Source organism: Ranitomeya variabilis, chromosome 4, assembly GCF_051348905.1.
Source record: "Ranitomeya variabilis isolate aRanVar5 chromosome 4, aRanVar5.hap1, whole genome shotgun sequence".
Lineage (NCBI taxonomy): Eukaryota > Metazoa > Chordata > Amphibia > Anura > Dendrobatidae > Ranitomeya > Ranitomeya variabilis.
In genome coordinates this window covers 151,742,556-151,768,465 of record NC_135235.1, presented here as the reverse complement: position 1 = coordinate 151,768,465, position 25,910 = coordinate 151,742,556, and the positions used below count along the sequence as shown (strand labels likewise).

At 44.0% G+C, this 25,910-nt stretch overlaps 1 protein-coding gene across 2 annotated transcripts in view; it reads right to left on the bottom strand.

The window, feature by feature from the left end:
- Positions 1–19,049: 19,049 nt before the first annotated feature.
- LOC143768537 (uncharacterized) overlaps positions 19,050–25,910 on the bottom strand; it is a 58,156-nt gene continuing 51,295 nt past the window's right edge. The window contains exons 3-5 of one of the 2 annotated variants that reach the window (XR_013213932.1): positions 22,882–23,105; positions 21,184–21,252; positions 19,050–19,185 (exon numbers count right to left, since the gene is read on the bottom strand). Coding sequence is in view for 1 of the 2 variants with exons in the window: in XM_077257186.1 (XP_077113301.1) it covers positions 19,116–19,185; positions 21,184–21,252; positions 22,882–23,067 (325 nt within the window). In the remaining variant the exon portion in view is untranslated. The remainder of the gene's footprint in view (positions 19,186–21,183; positions 21,253–22,881; positions 23,106–25,910) is intronic. The other variant, XM_077257186.1, reaches the window with a different exon arrangement.

Here is a 25,910-nt window from a genome sequence, read left to right as displayed (position 1 = left end):
GATTTATCGCTGGTTTTTCTGATGTTGTTAAACCATTGACTGATTTGACTAAGAAGGGTGCTGATGTTGCTGATTGGTCCCCTGCTGCTGTGGAGGCCTTTCGGGAGCTTAAGCGCCGCTTTTCTTCCGCCCCTGTGTTGCGTCAGCCTGATGTTGCTCTTCCTTTTCAGGTTGAGGTCGACGCTTCTGAAATCGGAGCTGGGGCGGTTTTGTCGCAGAGAAGTTCCGATTGCTCCGTGATGAGACCTTGTGCTTTTTTCTCGCGTAAATTTTCGCCCGCCGAGCGGAATTATGATGTTGGGAATCGGGAGCTTTTGGCCATGAAGTGGGCTTTTGAGGAGTGGCGTCATTGGCTTGAGGGGGCTAGCCATCAGGTGGTGGTATTGACTGACCACAAAAATCTAATTTATCTTGAGTCCGCCAGACGCCTGAATCCTAGACAGGCGCGCTGGTCGTTGTTTTTCTCTCGGTTTAATTTTGTGGTGTCCTACCTGCCGGGTTCTAAGAGTGTTAAGGCGGATGCCCTTTCTAGGAGTTTTGAGCCTGACTCCCCTGGTAATTCTGAACCTACAGGTATCCTTAAGGATGGAGTGATATTGTCTGCCGTTTCTCCAGACCTGCGGCGGGCCTTGCAGGAGTTTCAGGCGGATAGACCTGATCGTTGCCCACCTGGTAGACTGTTTGTTCCTGATGATTGGACCAGTAAAGTCATTTCTGAGGTTCATTCTTCTGCGTTGGCAGGTCATCCTGGAATCTTTGGTACCAGGGATTTGGTGGCAAGGTCCTTCTGGTGGCCTTCCCTGTCTCGAGATGTGCGAGGCTTCGTGCAGTCTTGTGACGTTTGTGCTCGGGCCAAGCCTTGTTGTTCTCGGGCTAGTGGATTGTTGTTGCCCTTGCCTATCCCGAAGAGGCCCTGGACGCACATCTCGATGGATTTTATTTCGGATCTTCCTGTTTCTCAGAAGATGTCTGTCATCTGGGTGGTGTGTGATCGTTTCTCTAAGATGGTCCATTTGGTTCCCCTGCCTAAGTTGCCTTCTTCTTCCGAGTTGGTTCCTCTGTTTTTTCAAAATGTGGTCCGTTTGCATGGTATTCCGGAGAATATCGTTTCTGACAGAGGTACCCAATTCGTGTCTAGATTTTGGCGAGCATTCTGTGCTAGGATGGGCATAGATTTGTCTTTCTCGTCTGCTTTCCATCCTCAGACTAATGGCCAGACCGAGCGGACGAATCAGACCTTGGAGACATATTTGAGGTGTTTTGTGTCTGCAGATCAGGATGATTGGGTTGCTTTTTTGCCTTTAGCGGAGTTTGCCCTCAATAATCGGGCCAGTTCTGCCACCTTGGTGTCTCCCTTTTTCTGTAATTCGGGGTTTCATCCTCGATTTTCTTCTGGTCAGGTGGAATCTTCGGATTGTCCTGGAGTGGATGCTGTGGTGGAGAGGTTGCATCAGATTTGGGGGCAGGTAGTGGACAATTTGAAGTTGTCCCAGGAGAAGACTCAGCTTTTTGCCAACCGCCGGCGTCGGGTTGGTCCTCGGCTTTGTGTTGGGGACTTGGTGTGGTTGTCTTCTCGTTTTGTCCCTATGAGGGTTTCTTCTCCCAAGTTTAAGCCTCGGTTCATCGGCCCGTACAAGATATTGGAGATTCTTAACCCTGTGTCCTTCCGTTTGGACCTCCCTGCATCTTTTTCTATTCATAATGTTTTTCATCGGTCATTATTGCGCAGGTATGAGGTACCGGTTGTGCCTTCCGTTGAGCCTCCTGCTCCGGTGTTGGTTGAGGGCGAGTTGGAGTACGTTGTGGAAAAAATCTTGGACTCCCGTGTTTCCAGACGGAAACTCCAGTATCTGGTCAAATGGAAGGGATACTGTTATGACCCCAATGGCGAGGGTCTCAGAGGAACGTGGAAGTCTGCAGAATACAAAAATCCAGCTCATAGGGCAGTGGTAACTGGGTTGACCATATAACTACTCCTAACGCCAACACTAGAAGTAGCCGGGGATCATTCCTACGTTGATTCTAGATGACACGCTCCAGCCGGAGAATCTAGCTACCCCTAGTAGAGGAAAACAAAAGACCTTTCTTGCCTCCAGAGAAGGGGACCCCAAAGCTGGATAGAAGCCCCCCACAAATAATAACGGTGAGGTAAGAGGAAATGACAAACACAGAAATGAACCAGGTTTAGCACAGAGAGGCCCGCTAACTGATAGCAGAATAAAGAAAGGTAACTTATATGGTCAACAAAAACCCTATCAAAATCCACACTGGAAATTCAAGAACCCCCGAACCGTCTAACGGTCCGGGGGGAGAACACCAGCCCCCTAGAGCTTCCAGCAAAGGTCAGGAATAGATATGGAACAAGCTGGACAAAAATACAAAACCAAAACAAATAGCAAAAAGCAAAAAGCGGACTTAGCTGATATAACTGGAACCAGGATCAGTAGACAAGAGCACAGCAGACTAGCTCTGATAACTACGTTGCCAGGCATTGAACTGAAGGTCCAAGGAGCTTATATAGCAACACCCCTAACTAACGACCCAGGTGCGGATAAAAGGAATGACAGAAAAACCAGAGTCAAAAAACTAGTAACCACTAGAGGGAGCAAAAAGCAAATTCACAACAGTACCCCCCCCTTAGTGAGGGGTCACCGAACCCTCACCACGACCACCAGGGCGATCAGGATGAGCGGCATGAAAGGCACGAACTAAATCAGCCGCATGAACATCAGAGGCGACCACCCAGGAATTATCCTCCTGACCATAGCCCTTCCACTTGACCAGGTACTGAAGCCTCCGCCTGGAGAGGCGAGAATCCAAGATCTTCTCCACCACGTACTCCAACTCGCCCTCAACCAACACCGGAGCAGGAGGCTCAGCAGAAGGAACTACAGGCACAATGTACCGCCGCAACAAGGACCTATGAAATACATTGTGAATAGCAAACGACACAGGAAGATCCAGACGAAAAGATACAGGATTAAGGATTTCCAATATCCTGTAAGGCCCAATAAAACGAGGTTTAAATTTGGGAGAGGAGACCCTCATAGGAACAAAGCGGGAAGAAAGCCATACCAAATCCCCAACGCGTAGTCGGGGACCCACACCGCGGCGGCGGTTGGCAAAGCGCTGAGCCTTCTCCTGTGACAACTTCAAGTTGTCCACCACATGATTCCAGATCCGCTGCAACCTATCCACCACAGAATCCACCCCAGGACAGTCAGAAGGCTCCACATGACCCGAAGAAAAGCGAGGATGGAAACCAGAGTTGCAGAAAAAAGGCGAAACCAAGGTGGCGGAACTAGCCCGATTATTAAGGGCAAACTCAGCCAACGGCAAGAATGTCACCCAATCGTCCTGATCAGCAGAGACAAAACACCTCAAATAAGCCTCCAAAGTCTGATTGGTTCGCTCCGTCTGTCCATTAGTCTGAGGATGGAAAGCAGATGAAAACGACAAATCAATGCCCATCCTACTACAAAAGGATCGCCAGAACCTGGAAACGAACTGGGATCCTCTGTCTGACACAATATTCTCAGGGATGCCGTGCAAACGAACCACGTTCTGGAAAAACACAGGAACCAGATCGGAAGAGGAAGGCAGCTTAGGCAAAGGAACCAAATGGACCATCTTGGAGAAGCGATCACATATCACCCAGATAACGGACATGCCCTGAGATAGCGGAAGATCAGAAATGAAATCCATGGAGATATGTGTCCAAGGTCTCTTCGGGACAGGCAAGGGCAAGAGCAAACCGCTGGCACGAGAACAGCAAGGCTTAGCTCGAGCACAAGTCCCACAGGACTGCACAAATGACCGCACATCCCTTGACAAGGAAGGCCACCAAAAGGACCTGGCCACCAGATCTCTGGTGCCAAAAATTCCCGGGTGACCTGCCAACACCGAGGAATGAACCTCGGAAATGACTCTGCTGGTCCACTTATCCGGGACAAACAGTCTGTCAAGTGGACAAGACTCAGGCCTATCAGCCTGAAATCTCTGCAACACACGTCGCAGATCCGGAGAAATAGCTGACAAGATAACTCCATCTTTAAGAATACCAACAGGATCAGCGACTCCAGGAGCATCAGGCACAAAGCTCCTAGAAAGAGCATCGGCCTTCACATTCTTTGAACCTGGTAAATACGAGACAACAAAATCAAAGCGGGAGAAAAACAATGACCAGCGGGCCTGTCTCGGATTAAGGCGTTTAGCAGACTCGAGATACATCAGATTTTTGTGATCAGTCAAGACCACCACACGATGCTTAGCACCCTCGAGCCAATGACGCCACTCCTCAAATGCCCATTTCATGGCCAACAACTCCCGATTGCCCACATCATAATTTCGCTCGGCGGGCGAAAACTTCCTAGAGAAAAAGGCACAAGGTTTCATAACAGAGCAACCAGGGCCTCTCTGCGACAAAACGGCCCCTGCTCCAATCTCTGAAGCATCCACCTCAACCTGAAAGGGAAGTGAGACATCGGGCTGGCACAAAACAGGCGCCGAAGTAAACCGGCGTTTCAACTCCTGGAAAGCCTCCATGGCAGCAGGAGCCCAGTTAGCCACATCGGAGCCCTTCTTGGTCATATCCGTCAAAGGTTTCACAATGCTAGAAAAATTAGCGATAAAACGACGGTAGAAGTTAGCGAAGCCCAAGAACTTCTGAAGACTCTTAACTGACGAGGGCTGAGTCCAATCAAGAATAGCTCGGACCTTGACTGGGTCCATCTCCACAGCAGAAGGGGAAAAAATGAACCCCAAAAAGGGAACCTTCTGTACACCAAAGAGACACTTTGAGCCCTTGACAAACAAAGAATTTTCACGCAAAATTTTAAAGACCAACCTGACCTGCTCCACATGCGAATCCCAATTATCAGAAAAAACCAAAATATCATCCAGATAAACAATCAAAAATTTATCCAGATACTTCCGGAAAATGTCATGCATAAAGGACTGAAAAACTGAAGGCGCATTGGAGAGCCCAAAAGGCATCACCAAGTACTCAAAATGACCTTCGGGCGTATTGAATGCGGTTTTCCATTCATCACCTTGCTTAATGCGCACAAGGTTGTACGCACCACGAAGGTCTATCTTGGTAAACCACTTGGCACCTTTAATCCGGGCAAACAAGTCAGACAACAGCGGTAAAGGATACTGAAATTTGACAGTGATCTTATTTAAAAGCCGATAATCAATACAAGGTCTCAAAGATCCGTCCTTTTTTGCCACAAAAAAGAATCCCGCACCAAGAGGGGAAGAAGACGGACGAATATGTCCTTTCTCCAGAGACTCCTTGATATATGAACGCATAGCGGTATGTTCAGGTACCGACAGATTAAACAGTCTTCCCTTAGGAAATTTACTGCCTGGGATCAAATCTATAGCACAGTCACAGTCCCTATGAGGAGGCAGTGCACTGGACTCAGACTCACTGAAGACATCCTGATAATCAGACAAATACTCCGGAACTTCCGAAGGCGTAGAAGAAGCAATAGACACAGGCAGGGAATCCCCATGAATACCACGACAGCCCCAACTTGAGACTGACATAGCCTTCCAGTCCAGGACTGGATTATGGGTCTGTAACCATGGCAGCCCTAAAACAACCAAATCATGCATTTTATGTAAAACCAGGAAACGTATCACCTCGCGGTGTTCAGGAGTCATGCACATGGTAACCTGTGTCCAATACTGCGGTTTATTTGCTGCCAATGGCGTAGCATCAATACCCCTAAGAGGAATAGGATTTTCTAATGGTTCAAGAGAAAAACCACAGCGCTTAGCAAATGAGAGATCCATAAGACTCAGGGCAGCACCTGAATCTACAAACGCCATGACAGGATAAGATGACAGTGAGCAAATCAAAGTTACAGACAGAATAAATTTAGGTTGCAAATTACCAACGGTGACAGGACTAACAACCTTAGCTATACGTTTAGAGCATGCTGAGATAACATGTGTAGAATCACCACAGTAGTAGCACAAGCCATTCCGGCGTCTATGAATTTTCCGCTCATTTCTAGTCAGGATTCTATCACATTGCATTAAATCAGGTGTCTGTTCAGACAACACCATGAGGGAATTTGCGGTTTTTCTATCACATTGCACCGAATTAGGTGTCTGTTCAGACAACACCATGAGGGAATTTGCGGTTTTGCGCTCCCGCAACCGCCGGTCAATTTGAATAGCCAGTGCCATAGTATCATTCAGACCTGTGGGAATGGGAAAACCCACCATAACATTCTTAATGGCTTCAGAAAGGCCATTTCTAAAATTAGCGGCCAGTGCACACTCGTTCCAATGTGTCAGCACGGACCATTTCCGAAATTTTTGGCAATACACTTCAGCCTCGTCCTGCCCCTGAGACATAGCCAGCAAGGCCTTTTCTGCCTGAATCTCAAGATTGGGTTCCTCATAAAGTAAACCGAGCGCCAGAAAAAACGCATCAATATCAGCCAATGCCGGATCTCCTGGCGCCAGCGAAAAAGCCCAATCCTGAGGGTCGCCCCGTAAGAACGAAATAACAATTTTTACTTGCTGAGCAGAGTCTCCAGATGAACAGGGTCTCAGGGACAAAAACAATTTACAATTATTCACGAAATTCCTAAACTTAAACCTGTCTCCGGAAAACAGTTCAGGAATCGGTATTTTAGGTTCTGACCTAGGATTTCTGATAACATAGTCTTGTATGCCCTGCACACGAGTAGCCAGCTGGTCCACACTTGTAATCAAGGTCTGGACATTCATGTCTGCAGCAAGCATAGCCACTCTGAGGTAAAGGGGAAGAAGGAAGAGAAAAAAAAAAAAAAACTCAGAATCTTCTTTCTTATAATCCCTCTTCTGCAATGCATTAAACATTTAATACTGGCCTGGCAAACTGTTTTGACCCCAATGGCGAGGGTCTCAGAGGAACGTGGAAGTCTGCAGAATACAAAAATCCAGCTCATAGGGCAGTGGTAACTGGGTTGACCATATAACTACTCCTAACGCCAACACTAGAAGTAGCCGGGGATCATTCCTACGTTGATTCTAGATGACACGCTCCAGCCGGAGAATCTAGCTACCCCTAGTAGAGGAAAACAAAAGACCTTTCTTGCCTCCAGAGAAGGGGACCCCAAAGCTGGATAGAAGCCCCCCCACAAATAATAACGGTGAGGTAAGAGGAAATGACAAACACAGAAATGAACCAGGTTTAGCACAGAGAGGCCCGCTAACTGATAGCAGAATAAAGAAAGGTAACTTATATGGTCAACAAAAACCCTATCAAAATCCACACTGGAAATTCAAGAACCCCCGAACCGTCTAACGGTCCGGGGGGAGAACACCAGCCCCCTAGAGCTTCCAGCAAAGGTCAGGAATAGATATGGAACAAGCTGGACAAAAATACAAAACCAAAACAAATAGCAAAAAGCAAAAAGCGGACTTAGCTGATATAACTGGAACCAGGATCAGTAGACAAGAGCACAGCAGACTAGCTCTGATAACTACGTTGCCAGGCATTGAACTGAAGGTCCAAGGAGCTTATATAGCAACACCCCTAACTAACGACCCAGGTGCGGATAAAAGGAATGACAGAAAAACCAGAGTCAAAAAACTAGTAACCACTAGAGGGAGCAAAAAGCAAATTCACAACAGGATACGGTCAGGAGGATAATTCTTGGGTGACTGCCTCTGATGTTCATGCCTCCGATTTGGTCCGTGCCTTTCATAGGGCTCATCCTGATCGCCCTGGTGGTTCTGGTGAGGGTTCGGTGCCCCCTCCTTGAGGGGGGGGTACTGTTGTGAAATTGGATTTTGGGCTCCCCCGGTGGCCACTGGTGGAATTGAACTGGTGTGCATCATCCTCTCTGTTCACCTGTTTCCATCAGGATGTGGGAGTCGCTATTTAGCCTTGCTCCTCTGTCACTTCCATGCCGGTCAACATTGTAATCAGAAGCCTTTCTGTGCATGTTCCTGCTGCTAGACAACTCCCAGCTAAGTTGGACTTAGTCCTTGTTTGTTTTTGCATTTTGTTCCAGTTCACAGCTGTAGTTTCGTTTCTGTGTCTGGAAAGCTCTTGTGATCTGAAATTGCCACTCTGATGTTATGAGTTAATACTAGAGTCTTAAAGTAATTTCAGGATGGTATTTTGATAGGGTTTTCAGCTGACCATGAAAGTGCCCTTTCTGTCTTCCTGCTATCTAGTAAGCGGACCTCAATTTTGCTAAACCTATTTTCATACTACGTTTGTCATTTCATCTAAAATCACCGCCAATATTTGTGGGGGCCTCTGTCTGCCTTTCAGGGAAATTTCTCTAGAGGTGAGCCAGGACTATATTTTCCTCTGCCAGGATTAGTTAGTCCTCCGGCCGGCGCTGGGCGTCTAGGGATAAAACGCAGGCTACGCTACCCGGCTACTGTTAGTTGTGCGGCAGGTTTAGTTCATGGTCAGTTTAGTTTCCATCCTTCCAAGAGCTAGTTCGTATGTTTGCTGGGCTATGTTCTCTTGCCATTGAGAACCATAACACGTTTGACCGGGATATTAAATTGCTGAAAATTCTGGACGCGACTAATTAAAGCAATTTGTTTTCACATAAATTGCCAATAAAAAGCAAAACACCTAATTTTACACAATGAAGAAAATTATATCAACCAGAGCAGGCTCACATGACCCTGGACGCAGTCTGACAAGCTCGCCCATAATGCCTTACAGCTATTACATCACATGGTATAGCACTCTTTATAAGCAGAGACTATAATAGCCTGTATAAAAGCTGAGACAGGAAACGCATCAGCCATTTCAAGGTGAATCTGGATAGAGTAAACTATCACATCTCTTTCCCCTAGTGAAGCCTATTAATATTCACACACAGTATGATACCTTTTATTGCCCGTTATGCCGCAAAGACCATAGCATATTGCCCCCACAGTGCACTATACAGTATGATGCCCCACAGTACATTCCCCTCCACACAGTATGATTTTTCCATCATCCCCCAGACACCCAGTATGCTGCCCCCATAGCCACCTACAATGTATGATGCTCCTCACAATCACACCATATACAGTTTGATGCCCCTCACCTAATATGATTACCATTCATCTCCTCTCAGACGATATGATGCCATCAAAGCTGCCTTGATTCAACCTGATGCCCTCACAGCCACCCACAGTATATCATGCTTTCACACACAGTATGATGTCCTCACTAGTGTTGAGCATTCCCATACCGCAAGTATCGGGTATCGGCCGATACTTGCGGTATCGGAATTCCGATACCGAGTGCCGATATTTTTGTGATAGTGGAAATCAGAATCGGAAGTTCCCAGTGTATGGTTCCCAGGGTCTGGAGGAGAGGAGACTCTCCTTCAGGCCCTGGGATCCATATTCATGTAAAAAATAAAGAATTAAAATAAAAGATATGGATATACTCACCCCTCCGGCGGACCCTGGACCTTACCGATGTAACCGGCAGCCTCCGTTCCTAAGAATGAGTGAGTGTAGGGCCTGCGATGACGGTCACATGAGCGGTCACGTGACCAATCACAAGCCACGACGTCATCGAAGGTCCTTCACTCCTCATTCTTAGGAACGGAGGCTGCCGGTTACATCGGTAAGGTCCAGGGGCCACCGGAGGGGTGAGTATATCCATATTTTTTTATTTTAATTCTTTATTTTTTACATGAATATGGATCCCAGGGCCTGAAGGAGAGTTTTGTCTCCTTCAGACCCTGGGAACCATCCAGGATACCTTCCAATACCTGTGTCCCATTGACTTGCATTGGTATCGGGTATCGGGTATCGGCGATATCCGATATTTTTCGGATATCGGCCGATACCATCCGATACCGATACCTTTGAGTATCGGAAGGTATCGCTCAACAGTCAACACTAGTCCTCACCAAACCCTCCACAATTTATGGTGTCCTTAGTGTTCACCACACAGTATGATGCATCCAAAGCCACCCAGAGTACATCCCACCGTAGCTCACAACCTTGTTTGATTCCCCCAGATCCTCCTACTATACAGTGTGTTACCTCCAGAGCTCCCCACTTCGCATGGTGCCCCCAGAGATCCCCACACCTCACATATTATAATACCTGCAATCAAGCATACATTTTGCCTCTATGTCATGATTCTTTTTTTCAGCTGGTCTATGCCATCTGTCAACTAACCGAAGAATGTCACGTGACCTCAAGATACTTTCAGGTCTTTCAGTCTTTACCCACACTGAATGATTGAGTAGGGCTCCGATGGCTCTCTCTTCCGCCATTGTATTCAACTGCATTTGCACTAAGAAGACACCGATAATGTTGAAGTCAGGACATACTTCTCACCTTCTAGGACAGCTACCCAGATTGAGGACTATTCTGCTCAATCTGAGTTACTTGGGAGATATGCAGCTGTGAAAAATGGTTACCATCTGTTTATCTATAGTCACATATGTTGAGGCCACTGTGACATTTCTGAGGTTGTGTGTAAGTTAAAGAGCTTAAAGGGAGTTATATACATTCCTAAGGGACCTCTTTTCAGAGCAACTATAATAATTGTAATTCACGGCGAATCGATTTGCAGCAAATCAAATTTTCAAAATATTCTGTGAAGCTGGTGGATTTGAATTGTAAAAAAATGCTCATCTAAAGTATGTAAATGTATGAGATGGAGATAGTTTTGGTCCACGTTGGGATCATAAACTAATGTGAGTTATGACAACCGCTGTACATAATATTTTAACTTTATATAAGCAAAACAAAATAAGTAAGTCAATAAATACTTGGCTGCATACCTAATAAGAATAGATAAGTTCAAAATTATTCCAAACATGACTCTGCACAGCTCATATAATTATTCTCAAATGAATCATTTAATAATAATGAGCCATTGGGTTGCTGCACATGAGATGATATTGTGGTATTCCAATACCCTGAACAATGAGTATATATATATATATATATATATATATATATATATATATATATATATATATATATATACAATAACAATGCACTTTAGACAGAAATTGGGAAATCATAAAGTCTGTGTTTATGAAGCCAAAGAAATGTATAACATTGGGCATACTGCCATGTGTCTTTTTTATACTGTTTAGTAAGAATTCCTTCTGTATAGACTGTTGGTTAACAGTTGGTTAATGACCCGGCCAATTTTGACCTTAATAATCAAGCCAAAAAAGACTGGGGTCCACTATACAGGAGTAAAACCCACTGCTAGTAACTGACGGTATTATATGGTGGTATAAGTGAACTCTGTTACTTCACAGAGTCACTTAAGACAAGAGAACGCTGTGCCGTGCTAATGTCACAGAGGAACACAGCTACCAAATAGAGCGAACAGTGGTCATGCAGTCAGAATAGCACACACAAAACTCCTCACCGGAGGTGCCGGTATTCTAGGGGCTTATTTCAGTCGGGCCCTGAATCCACTCACATAAAACTCCTCACCGGAGGTGCCAGTATTCTAGGGGCTTATTTCAGCTGAACCCTGAAACCACATACATATGACCACACTGGCGCTGAACACGTAACTTAGTTGATACTAGCGCATGGCCGTGCGGCCATGCTAACCTTTTATAGCTGCAGCAACTTCAGAATCTTCCTAGAGGACCAATGGGAGCTGCTGCAGTACCTGAGCCACTTCAGGACCTTTCTAGAGGACCAATGGGAGCTGCTGCAGTACCTGAGCATGTGACCCCCGACCTCCAATGAGAAGTCTTACCAAGGGCATGCTCAGAAGGGGAAAAGCAGGACTACATCCCAGAGACGTCTGCTCGCCGTTGACCAGTACTGGCTACAATGGCTGAGACTGGAAAGGCAGCAGTAACCATCCGCACTGTATCAGGTTGAGCCAGATGCTGGGACTGACATCTCCGCTGAGCAGGCTCCACTGTGGCTGGAGAAGAATAGGAGACCGCAGCGGAGATGGTTTGAGATTCGCTCTGTGCAGAGGCGGGAACTTGATCCCTAACACATATTGTACTTCATGAGAGTGGAAAAATTTCTTCTATATGTCTGAGTTTATTTGTGAACAAAAAGGAAAATTTTGAAAATTTCAACATTTTCAAACTTTTAATCAGAGAGTTATGTCGCACAAAATAGTTATTAAATAATATTTTTCACATGTGTACTTTACATCAATACAATTTTTTGTAAACATTTTTTTATGGGAAGTTAGAAGGGTTAAAAGTTATCCAGCAATTTCTCATTTTTACAACAAAATTTACAAAAACATTTTTTTAGGGACCACATCACATTGAGCTGACAAACATTTCCCCTGGAGGAGTAAGAATTTTTTTGGTTTAAAAATCTTAACGAGCATTATAAAAAGACCCTTGCACAAAAAAACGAGTGACTTTTGCATCACAGAATACATTCACCCTGGTGTTTGTATGACTGTGGAATATGAGGATAAGGAGGAGGATAACACCAAATAGACCAAATCAGGAAGCGCATACCCATGTGTGGTTTGAAGAGGCGCATGAGAATACACCTCCACAAAAAAGACAATGTATTTGAGGTTATATTTCGCTGTTTTCAATTGGTGGTGTGCAGAAGCCTTGCCCAATCCAGGCCTTGGTCATTTTTATTAGAGTCAGCCTGTCAACATTTTCAGTTGACAGGCAGATGCACTTATCTGTCATAATTCCACCAGCGGCACTAAAAACCCGCTAATAACAGGGCAGGCCAGGTCTTCGAAGGCGTAGAGAGCCAGTTCATGCTACGTGTCAAGCTTGGATGCCGAATAGTTAAAAGGCACAGAGGAATCCCGGAGGATGTTTGTATGATCTGCAAGGTATTCCCTCAGCATCTTCCTATACATTGCGCTTCTTGTGATATGTGATATATGGAGGCTGAAGAGGAGAGAAGGTGCAGGTGTAGACTGTGGGGGCAACCGTGATTGATGTAGGGCCCGCAATCCTCAGCGAGGGAAGAATGTATTCCATCCCAAGGTCTGACTGAGTCCCGGCTTCCACTATGTTAACCTAGTGTGCCGTCAGTGTTCCTAGTAACAGCATTGTTGAGAGCATGGGTAATGTTTTGGGACACGTGCTGGTGTAATGACTGTATGGCACACCAGGAGAAATAGTGGCGACTGGGGTCCGAGTTCCTTGGGATGGCCGCCGCCAGCTGGTTGCGGAAAGCTTCCCTCTCAACGAGTCTAAAAGGGAATATTTTGAGTGCAAGCAGACAAGAAATGTTATAATTTAAGATTGTGGCCTGTGGGGCATTGACTGGGTATTTTCCTTTTGCATTCCAATGACTGGGGTATAGACAACTGAAGGCTCCGCTGGGATAAGGACATGGACAGGCTTGATGATGGTGCTGGTTGACTGTGGGCAACAACAGATGCAGGGCACGAGGCATCTTCACATGCACGGTGAACTGGGGATTGTCTTCTATACAAAATAGTGGAAGAAGCAGTACTGTCACCTGCATACAGTGTTCTTGGAGCCTGGGGTTCGGCCCACAAAGTCTGGAGCTTTGCTGCCATGAGCCTAATCATACTGGTGGTGGTCAGGCTGGTAGTTTTGCTACATCTGCTGATGCAGGCATGGCAGGTGCTGCAAATGGCCTGTTTGGGGTTATCGGCAGAGTCTTTAAAAAAATAACCAGACTCGGGAAAATTTAACAGTTGGAATGGCAACTTCCGTCGTGTTGGTTTTACGGGGAATGGATGCAAGTCTTCCATCTGTTGTCACCACACTGCTTCTAACTGCCAGTTGGGGTGATATGCCTCCATCACCATGTGTGCTGCTGTCCTTGCTCTGTATGTCCTTCTGCCAGGTTGGGTCAGTCTCTATGTCATCCAACACCTCATCTTCCACATCTGCACCCTGCTCCTCCTCCTGACTTTCTGGCAATTATGTCTCATCATCGTCCACCTCTTGTAACACTTTCCCACCATCGCTTTCATGTGACCGTGCCTGTAAAAATCTTTGGGCATCGTTACATGCGATCTCATCTGGCCCCTCTTCAAGTTGACCATCTGAGAGTCCAGAATCTTTAAATGGAAAAGTGAACAGCTCTTCAGAGTGTCCAAGTGTGGGATCAGTTGTCTCAAGGCACTCGACATGGTGGGAGGATAAGGGTGATTAATATTCGGTCCACACTCACGGCTACTCAGACTTTACTGTGTGTAAGACGTGGTGGTGGTGGTGGATAAGTGACTGGAAGCATTAAACACTATCCAACCAACAACCATTTCACACTGCTCTGGCTTCAATAGCGGTGTGCTGCAGTCCCCTAGAAACTGCGACAGGAAGGTCGAGCGAGAAGATGTGGGTCTTTGTTGTGGCCCATTTTCAGCTTGGCCATGGCCTCGTCCTCTGCATGCACCATCAGCATCACGTCCACTTCCCCGTCCCTTGCCCCTTGCCTTGCCCATTTTTAATGGACTACTGAAATATTTGAAAAGTTCAATACAAATGGATTAATTTGGAGAAAACTTAAATGTGATCAGTATGCCTGAAAAGCAAGTATTTGGAGACCACAGATATACCGAGCTTCTGTCAGAAATAACAGACAGTTAAAATATGATTTTTAAAAAAATTTAAAACATTAAATACTGAGTAGACCAAGGCCCGCAGAAAAAACATGCAATGACACAGTCGACCACTACCTACTGCTACAGATTCTTTCTTCCCTCGGCATCAAAGGACTTGCCCTGTCCTGGATTGCCTCATACCTTTCCAACTGCACATTTAGCGTTTCCCACCCCCACACTACCTCCTCACCCCACCCCCTCTCTGTTGGAGTCCCTCAAGGCTCTGTCCTAGGGCCTCTACTTTTTTCCATCTATACCCTTGGCCTAGGACAACTCATAAAGTCCCATGGCTTCCAGTACCACCTATATGCAGACGACACTCAGATCTACCTCTGTGGCTCAGATGTCACCTCTCTTCTGTCCAGAATCCCAGAGTGTCTGTCAGACATATCCTCCTTCTTCAACTCTCGCTTGTTGAAACTCAATGTAGACAAAACCGAACTCATCATCTTTCCCCCATCTCGCGTATCCCCCTACCTGATCTATCTATTATGGTAAATGGCATCATGCTCTCTCCTGCACCTGAAATCCGCTGCCTCGGGGTAACTCTCGATTCTATCCTGTCCTTCAAACCACACATCCAAACTCTTGCCACCTCCTGTCACCTCCAACTCTAAAATATTGCCAAAATCCATCCCTTCCTCAGCCCACAGTCTACTAAAACTCTTGTGCATGCCCTCATCAGCTCCTGCCTTGATTACTGCAAAACCCTCCTATGTGGCCTCCCCGCTAACTCCCTTGCACCACTTCAGTCTGTCCTCAACTCTGCTGCTCAGCTAATCCACCTTTCTTCTCGCTACTCCCCTGCTTCACCCCTCTTCAAATCCCTCAACTATCTCCCAATTCCCCAACGAATCCAGTTCAAACTACTAACACTGATCTACAAAGCCATCCACAACCTGTCCCCTCCCTATATCTCTGAACAAATCTCCCACTATCTTCCCTCATGTAATCTTCGATCCTCCCAAGACCTCCTACTCTCCTCCACACTTATTCGTTCCTCACACAACCGCCTCCAAGATTTCTCCTGAATATCCCCCATCCTCTGGAATTCCACACCTCAACACGTCCGATTATCCACCACCCTCGGATCCTTCAGACGGAACCTGAAAACCCATCTCTTCAGGAAATCCTACAGCATGCAATAACCATTCTGCTGCCTCACCAACCACCCGAGCTGCCACCTCACCAACCACCCGAGCTGCCGCCACATCACCAACCACCCAAGCTGCCGCCATTTCACCAACCACCTGAGCTGCCGTATTGCCACCGTCAGAGCTTCCGCCTCACCAACCACCCGAGCTGCCGCCTCATCAACCACCTGAGCTGCCGCCTCACCACCACCAGTGCTACAGCACACCAACCTCCTGTCTCTTCCCTATTATCCCAAAGAATGTAAGTCCGCAAGGACAGGGTCCTCTCCCCTCTGTACCAGTCTGTCACTGTAAATTTGTTTACTGTTAACAATATCTATAACCCTGTATGTAACCCCTTTTCACATGTACAGCACCATGGAATTAATGGTGCTATATAAATTATTAATAATAATAATAATAATAATAATAATAACGTATGCCTACGAAGCAAGGATTTGGACACCACAGATACACCAGGTGTCTGACGGAGATAACAGACCGTTTAAATGTGTGGCCTTTTTTATTTTAAACCACTAAATAATGAGTAGACCAAGGCTAGCAGACAAAACAATGCAATGCATGCCTGCAAAGCGTGGATTTTGACATCACAGATACACCGTGCGCCTGACGGAGATAACATACTGATCAAAATGTGGCCGTGCAATGCATGCCTGCAAAGCGTGGATTTTGACATCACAGATACACCGTGCGCCTGACGGAGATAACAGACTGATCAAAATGTGGCCTTGATTTTTTTGGGCCTACCAAAATTGTGTCAATATGAAAGTCGCTCAACCCTAGTGTCAATAAGTAGGCTATGACAGTCAAAAAAAATGTTGGAGTACTAAAATTGTAAAATATTTAGCACAATAATATGCAATGCATGTGACGTACAAAACACACTGATACATATGAGAACTGTAGCTAAATATTTTTTTGACCAGATAAAGATTTTTTGGTCAGCAAAATGGCCTCCAAAAATGTTGTAAGACACTCCAAAAAATACTACATCGCCAAAAAAAGGCCAGAATTTTCTGCACACTCACATCAGATGCCTAGAACAAAAAAGCTGTTTTAAATTGCTAGACTTTCATATCGTTGTATTAAAATGATTGGCTGTTTTCTGCAGTGTGATCAAGCAAACAAATGTAGACAAAAAAGGGAGCTCTAGATTGCTTTTTAATATAATTAGCAGGATTCAGGTGCCATAAAAAATTAATCCTAGCCACAGACACCTGCAGCTAGATGTATATAAAATAGGAAGCAGCAGACAGTAATGAACCCTCTTGATGTATGCAGTGAGATCTATATACTCACATACAGTGCCTGTATACCTTGCAGTGATGTGGATATGCGCACATAGACTCCCCTGCCATCCTAGCACTGCAATCAATATACTTCCTAATTAGCCATAAAAATGACTGTTGGTTCATCTGGATTTGTGGATTCTGTGATGGTAGACCAACACTAAGTAATAAAAGAACAAATCTGACCCTTTCTCAGCAGCAGCTCTCCCTACACTAGCTGAGTCCAGAGCTGAATGCACCAAGCAGGGCGGCTTCCAGTCTCTTATAGACCTGATGACACTGTGCGGCCAGCCAATCGCTGTAACACCACAACAAAGATGGCTGCGGTATTACAGTGCATGGCAGACAATCCCTGCATGTTCATTGGCGCTCTAAAGAGCATCAAAATTGCAGCGCGGAGACCCGAGCTCCCGCTAAATAATCCCGGAAATGCTCGGTGCTTGTCGAGTACACCGAGTACCGTGATACTCCGGCGAGCAACGAATAGTGGCGATCACGTTCGCTCATCACTACTCATCATTAGTCTTTATCAAGTATACAAAAAATCAAAAAGGGCTGGCTTAGATAGTGTGGAGACCAAGTCTGCACCAATCACCACAACAGCCAAACCCACTCATATTAAATACATTATTTATACAAACATTCATTAAAAGTATACATACCCTAATTTGAATAATACTTTATATATTAAAAAGATGGAAAAAAGGCACCTCTATAATGTAATATATTCTTTGTTTACATAGGTTTGGAAAAGGTGTTCAGCCAGTCAGATCACGGCATCCCTATACTCATGGATACTAGAATCCAACCACCTGTAGGTCGATCATGAATATGCAGATAACACCTTCCAGGGGTCCAATAATGAACCACCAAAGAGAAGTGCACCAAAATTGTAATTAGGCTGGTGTAGCAGTAATATAACCTTTCATTGCCAGTGATAAGGCCAAATTCTGTTATCAGTATCGACCCGCTGACTAATCACCACCTCCCTCTCATACCTGGGTATCAGACCAGGCTCCCACCACCAGCGAGCGTCACACAAGGGAGGTTACATGACTATCGCCACATGACCGCATACCCAATGACACGCGCGGCTGCTGCGCAGTAATGAGCAGCATCCAGGAGAACCATCCAGACCACGGTGGTAACCATGGCATCGAGACTGCCCCCCATGATGCCAAAGGAAACAAACCATCCAGGTCATGTGATTGCAGCTGTCCCAGGACACAGCACCTATGTGATTTATGGCAACCCATATTTACATCTTTTTAATGTATAAGGTGTTATTTATGCTTTTCACAATTAGGGTATGTATACTTTTTATGAATGTTTGCATAAATAATGTATTTAATATGAGTGGGTTTGGCCTTTGTAGTGATTGGTGCAGACTTGGTCTCCACACTATAAAAGCCAGCCCTTTGTGATTTTTTTGTATACTTGATAACGACCTATTATAGATCGGAGCTTTGTATTTTGATGTAGGAATGCAAATCATTTCTTGAAATTCATCACCTGGTATTGGACACTGATCTCTTTATATTTTTTATTTTTCGTGTCACCCCTTTCCCTCTAATTGTTTGAATTGTATTCTGTTACTTATAGAGTTCGGTAGGTGCATCTACTGAATTATACAGTGCTCTGTATAAAGATTATTATTATTGGTGGTTCATCGTAGCTTTATGTTACTGTTGTCTACTTTAAGTATATTTACACTTAAAAGGCTTTGCATTGCATATGATGCATATGAGAGGCATTTGATAATCAACGTTTTTTTTTCTTAAAGGTGTTGTTCTGGATTACAAAACATGTCTGCCTTTTTTCCTTAGAAAGGATCCTTCATCTGTCCGTGGGTTGTTATTTTTTATTCCCTGTAATAAAAGATTTCTAATGCATAAGAACTTGAATACATAAACTATAAGCCATGTGTTAATAGCAGAATTTTATTGGATAACAGAACAGATGAGTAAACAGCAAGCAAAGGCAAAGGTCAGGATTCTCAATTGATTCCGACAATTTATAATACATTTGCGGAATGATGGGGAACAATGCAAGGAACAAAGTCGGGTGTCACATGTTCATTTATTGCAGTAGAAATTCCCTTGACCTTGGCAGGGATCAGGACAGCAGGGATCAGGACAGCAGGGAGGTGGACAGCAGGGAGGTGGACAGCAGGGAGGTGGACAGCAGGGGTTGCAGGGATCTGATGGAGAAGTGAACATATATCAGTTAGTCATTTATTTCAAAGAAGATAAACTTTATCATTTTTTTTTATATCTGAGTGCCATTTAAGTGCCCTTTTAATTAAAAGCAGTTTAGTGAGACCGCCACCTATCTCTCAAAAAGCTGCTTGTGTGCTGCACAGCTCCAGCTGTTGTATTAAATCCATCCGTTGCTATGTGTGCGGGATCAGGAAGGAGCCGTGTGCTTCTGTCACCTGAGCTAAATTCTCGATTGGGATTGGTGCGGGTCTTAGGGTACCGTCTCTCATTGGCACTTTGATCGCTACGACGGCAGATCCGTGACGTTCCAGCGATATCCATACGATATCGCTGTGTCTGACACGCAGCAGCAATCAGGGACTCCGCTGAGAATCGTACGTCGTAGCAAATCGTTTGCAACTTTATTTTGTCGCTGGATCTCCCGCTGTCATCGCTGCATCAGTGTGTGTGACACCGATGTAGCGATGCGTTCGATTGTAACCAGGGTAAACATCGGGTTACTAAGTGCAGGGCCGCGCTTAGTAACCCGATGTTTACCCTGGTTACCATCGTAAATGTAAAAAAAACAAACAGTACATACTTACATTCCAGTGTCCGTCAGGGTCCCTGGCCGTCTGCTTCCCTGCACTGACTGTGAGCGCCGGCCGTAAAGTGAAAGCACAGCACAGCGGGGACGTCACCGCTCTGCTTTGACCGATGCTTACACAGGATGCAGGAGAAGTGCAGGGAAGCGGACGCAAGCACCGGAATGTGAGTATGTGTTTTTTTATTTTACGTTTACGCTGGTAACCAGGGTAAACATCGGGTTACTAAGCGCGGCCCTGCGCTTAGTAACCCGATGTTTACCCTGGTTACCCGGGGACTTCGGCATCGTTGGTCGCTGGAGAGCTGTCTGTGTGACAGCTCTCCAGCGACCACACAACGACTTAGCAACGATCACGGCCAGGTCGTATCGCTGGTCGTGATCGTTGGCAAATCGTTTTGTGTAACAGTACCCTTAGGATGTAGACCCCAACTCACTTGTTTGCAAACAAAAAGCCACTCAAATATAAAAAAAAGATAAAGGTTTAGTTACAATAGACAGTTCAATACAAAAGAGCAATACATGGTACAAGTTAACATAATAAATTACCTGCAGTTTAAAGATAAGACTTTCATAATATTTATTGTTTTGGAAATAAATTTACTATATATGTCTTTGCTATTTTTCAGAATTGTATATGTGTAAAGCAATTGGAGCACAGCGCAAAAGGAAAAAGCAAGATAAATATTTTATTTTTTCATGCACTCACCCATTGAGAAATTCTAAAACTACCAGAATACATAATAGTTAAAATAAAGGTTCCTGTGTCAAGTTCTGGAGAAGAGCATGTTCCAGGAAAATAAGGGAATTTTCTAAAATGATGCATTTCTCCTGCTTATGAGATATGGATACCTTGTAATGAGACACACAGTGTGCAGATCCCTACTGAGCACTCTTTGTGGCCCTGTAAGTTGTCTTTGTGAATCATCACATTTTATAAAGAATTGCTCTGTTAGACTGTATACTTTACATTATCAAGGTCACTAGTTTGATTTTCTTTTCTGGACAGCTTATCAAAAATTCACAGACACTCAACATTTTTTACAGTGACATTCGATAACCATAATAAATCATTATGACTATAAGTGATCCATGTCTACAACCTATAAATTAGCTGCATTCACTTTGAACTGTAAAAAATGATAACTACAGTCGTAATAACCTATTCAAGTTTTTTACAGGCAATGGAAAAAGTGCCCTAATTTTACCGACTGTCCAAGAATTTCTGGAAGTTTGGAAACCTGCACAGTTTTTCTTCATATTTTATGCCAGATGCAGTCCTATGAATCACACCTTATAAAGCAGCTTTTAAATACAGTGATTTTGATCTGTGCATAGAGAAATTAATTAGCACTGATGACAGTGAAAAACCAACTAAAATTATCCTTATCTTTACCTTGTTTGGGGAATTGTCCATGACCTTGTTGATTGCTGTAGCCGGAGTACTGGGACCCAGATTGGCAAGCTAGAAAAGAGAAACATTCATTCTGTGGTCACTGCATTTTGAAACAATATCTACAGAGTTATGTATGATTATGGTCGTATTGTGGTTATGCACAAAGTCTAAGTTCTATGGAGCTGTGGCGCAACCTGTTGAAGTCTATAGGATGCTGTTCGACCACCTATGCAGGACAGGTGTCAAGGAAGTTCCTACTAGTCAATTCCTACATACCAAAACTTTCTGCTAGACTCTTTTCCCACCTGCAGACAAGATCCCCATGAACCACAATTTAACTGTTACCCTTTTACTGCCTCATACAACCAGGACATGTACACTGACTTGTTCACTGCCTTACAATAGGTGAGATTTTATTAACAATGCTTTCATTGCCCCAGACAGCCAGAATTTTTAATATGACAAAAAAACCTTCTTTGGGCTATGGCCTCATTATATTTATTACAGGCCTTGTCTGTATGCTTCTAAGAGAAAACACTTCCACATGTTTCTGTATCAAATTCGAGTCATACAGAATTCAATATGAGACTGTTTTAATGGATTATTTCCAATTCTTTGCTCCCTGAGATAAGAATAAAAAGTTTAGATATGTGTTATAATCCTCTAGTATTACAATGGCTGGTCTAAAATTAATCTTCTAGTAGTAATTTCTATTCTGCTTAATCTGGAAAGAAAAATTTAAAGCAGTTAGTCCAAAAATCTGAAAGTCTGTAACACCATTTTGACATTTTGTGTATATAGTATACAAAGAGTTTTAAAAACTACAGAATTGTGTACACAGTAACCATATTCACTGTATAACAAAAAGTAGCATCAATAACTACTGTATATACTACAATCAGTGGAAAACTATTATGAAGAATATATCAAATGTCATCAATTTGAAGAGATTGTCTAGAAGTGGATAACATATTCTTAACATCAAAACTGTCCATCAAAAAATAAAAAAGCCATATACTAAGGTCAGCTTGGTTGAACTTGATAGACTTGTCTGTTTTCACATATACTAACTATGTAATAGTAAAAGCTGCAGACCAATCAGTGACCTCTGATTGTCTGCAGTGATTATATGACATAACAATGGGAGGCACAATGATGGACAGTTCAGATGTTTAGGAGGGATTGTACACTATAGGACATTACCTCCTGAACAGTTTACCCTTGAAGGTTAAATCCAATTTCATAGCACGAATTATGGCTGTCATAATGAATATCTAGATCAATTACTTTTCATACATGTTTGAGATATACTTCTATGGAAACACTATTTAAGATGGAATACATTGAACATACCCTACTTCTAAGACGTTAATCACTTTAACTGTATCAAAAAAGCATATTGGCTGAATGACATACAGCTGCAAATTATATATCTGGCCTGTATATACCTACAGGCTGAACCTAAGAGCATATGAAATGTGAGCTAAACCTAACCTTAAATGTGACATGTTTTCCGCAAGACTTCTAAGGCTTTTTTTTTTTTTTTACAGTCTTTAAATGCATTAATTCTTTACATTTTTTTATATCTTTGTTAAAAAAATACTAATGTAAAATTCTGGAGCAAAGTTCTATAATACTAATCAATATGTAAAGTTTATCAACAATGCAAAAAGGCAAAACTAAAAAAGAGTAACTTACGGTCTTGGCAAGGATTTACACAGATAGGCACTTTTTGGCAGGGATCCTTGCATGGATTCTGGCATGAGCTCTTCTGGCAGTTTGCTCCTTTGATTCCAGACATGACTGATTTCTTTTCTTAGTTCTGAACTTCTCAAAGACTCAAAAGCTGTTTTGATGATAGCATTGAGACTGATCCTTATATATCTGGACATAGTGAGAATTGGGGCATATTTTCTCATCAGCTGGAGATAAGGCATTTAATAGGATGAGTAAGTATATAATGATTTAATATTCTAAAGGAGAATAAACATTAATTATGAAGTGTAAGCCACCCAACACCTTAGGATATTTACTGCAGTAAAATACTTGACATCGCATTCACCATCATTTCTTTTTATTGCACCGTTCTAAAATGGACATTAGTAAAGTGGGATGAGTATGGGGCGCAATGTTGTAAAACTATGACGTGCCCACATTGTAAAATCTATTTATGATATGAGGAAAAATATGCAGGCAAAAAGAGGAAGCAATTGTTCCATTAAAATGTAACTAGTAAAACTGATGCGCTTTGCATCCTTGTACAGATAATCATGATGGCCATGTGTCTCATTTTTGATAATGGCTTTTAATGTGCTTAGTTCTGCAATGCTGTGAACACAAAGGTCGTCATGGTAGGAAGCACATGGAATATGTGCAGTCCAAAATTGCACAAAACAGCTGAGTACCCATCAGCCAAGAACAGAAATATTATTTTTCATTTCAATCTTGATACTCTCAGTACAGACATCGCTCCATGAGTCTATTATCTGGCTCTTTTAGTTTCAGTGATCTTCCTACTAGGCAAAAGTCACATTTTCAAGTCTGTTTGACCTTTTAAAGTTGGGCTCAGAAAGCTGGTATGATCAAACCTGCTCACAGATCCTTACTATGTGTTCAAATATGTGTCCAGGCACAATAAGGAAAAAATGTGAAAAAAATACAATAATCAACAAACAAGGATGATTGTATCTTTGTACCACAGGTCTAGACCAAAAAAGTCTAGCAAGCTACCGTTACAACACAAGATTTTATCTGAACTTTTTATTAATATAATATTATATATCAGTCAGCTGTCTAAAATCCTCATCTCATATCATTAGGTGACTCAAATAATTTATTAATGTACAGAAAAAAGTTCAAGAATGTAACAATCATGTTACTGATATTGAACCTTTCAAGCGAATATAATGTGATGAGTTTAGTCCTCTAATGGTCTAAGAACTGCTCTTTATCACCTAAAAACTAGTGATGAGCGAATATACTCGTTACTCGAGATTTCCTGAGTACGCTTCGTTGACCTGCGAGTATTTTTTAGTGCTCGGAGATTTAGTTTTCATCTGCGCAGCTGAATGATTTGCATCTGTTAGCCAGCATAAGTACATGTGGGCGTTGCCTGGTTGCTAGGGAATCCCCACATGTAATCAAGCTGGCTAAGAGATGTAAATCATTCAGCTATGGTGAGGAAAACTAAATCTCCGAGCACTAAAAAATACTCGGAGGTCACACGAGTATGCTCGGGAAATCTTGAGAAAAGAGTATGTTCGCTCATCACTACTAAAAACATACTTTTTTTTGTAAAGCTCTTTTTAAGGAGATTCTGTTTGGCGCCGGGATTCTCCCTCTGCACAGGATGGACCCCAAGCCTTGTCTTCTCCTGCGGTCCCCCATTCAGTCTCAACTGCAGTGAATGATGCTCAGCAAATACATCATTCTCAGCATCTTGCTCAGACTCAGGCTGTGCACTTGATTACTGCTGCCTCTCCAGGTTCAGCTATAGTAACTGGCAATAGACAGCAGCAAGCGATCCCTCCTGAGACTAAATCTGGGATTCGCTCTACTGAGCATGCTCGTGAGGCGACTTCTCAAGGGTGGTTGGCCGTCACATGCTCAGGTCCTGGTCTGGCTTTGGATTGGTCCGTGAGCAAGGTCCTGTCTAATTGTCAAAAACTATAAAAGGAGCTTTGGCGACGTTTGGTGCACTAAGATCATTTATGTTTTGTGTGTGTGAGGAACCTAACGGTATAATGGACAGTTGTATGTGCTCAGGGCAGGCCTAGTACCTTTGGAAATGTGGCTTCCCCAGAGAGGAGATTGTGTGTTTGAGTTCAGGGCAAGTGCTAGTGCCTTTAGAATTCAGACCTCTCTGTAGAGGAGCTCTGTGAGTGCTTGGAGTCCACTACCGTTTCCCTTGCCCCAGTGGGGCTTGCGTACTCCTGTGAAGCTAACAGGGTACGTGTTTAGTGCCATATTCTATCTGCGGCTGTGTGCCGATAAACACAGTCCTATTGCAGATTTCCTTTCCCGTCGTTGTGTGTGATTGGCACAGCCACGTGCTTCTCCACTGAGTGACGTTAACTCAGTGCGAGTCACTTTCGCTCGCTGCTAGTATTCGCCATTGCCCTATAGCTGCAGTTTGCCATCTCTGCACAGTGGACCCTGGGTGGCGAACGCACTTAATTTTCATATTTATTTAGTTCGTTCCGCCAAGCCTAACAGTATCTTAGCACGAGGGTCTGGCTAGCAATGGCGGACGAGCAGCAATTACAATGATACATCCAGCAGCTGGAAGGCAGGTTGTCCGCTCTCGAGTGCATGACCACAGCTGCGGATGTCACTGCGGTAGCGGCTCAGGCAGCCTCAGAAGCTGCAACTTGTGTGTCCACTGCCACCTCGGTTCTGTCTCTCTCTCGTCTCCCTCTGCCCGATAAGTTCACAGGTGACAGGTAAAACCTGTAGGGGATTCGTGAACCAGTGTGCTATACATATAGAGCTGCTAGAGTCTCCTTTCCCATCAGAACGGGCTAAGGTGGGATTTGTGATCTCTCTGATGACGGACAGAGCACTGAAGTTGGCTACACCACTGTGGGAGCGCAATCATCTGGTGGTGTAGGGCACCCCGCATTATTTGAGCACTTTGAACCGCGTCTTTTTAGGACCTCTCTTTATCTCAGGGCTCCTCCATGGTCAGTCATTTTGCCATCCATTTCCGGACTCTAGCTTTGGAGCTG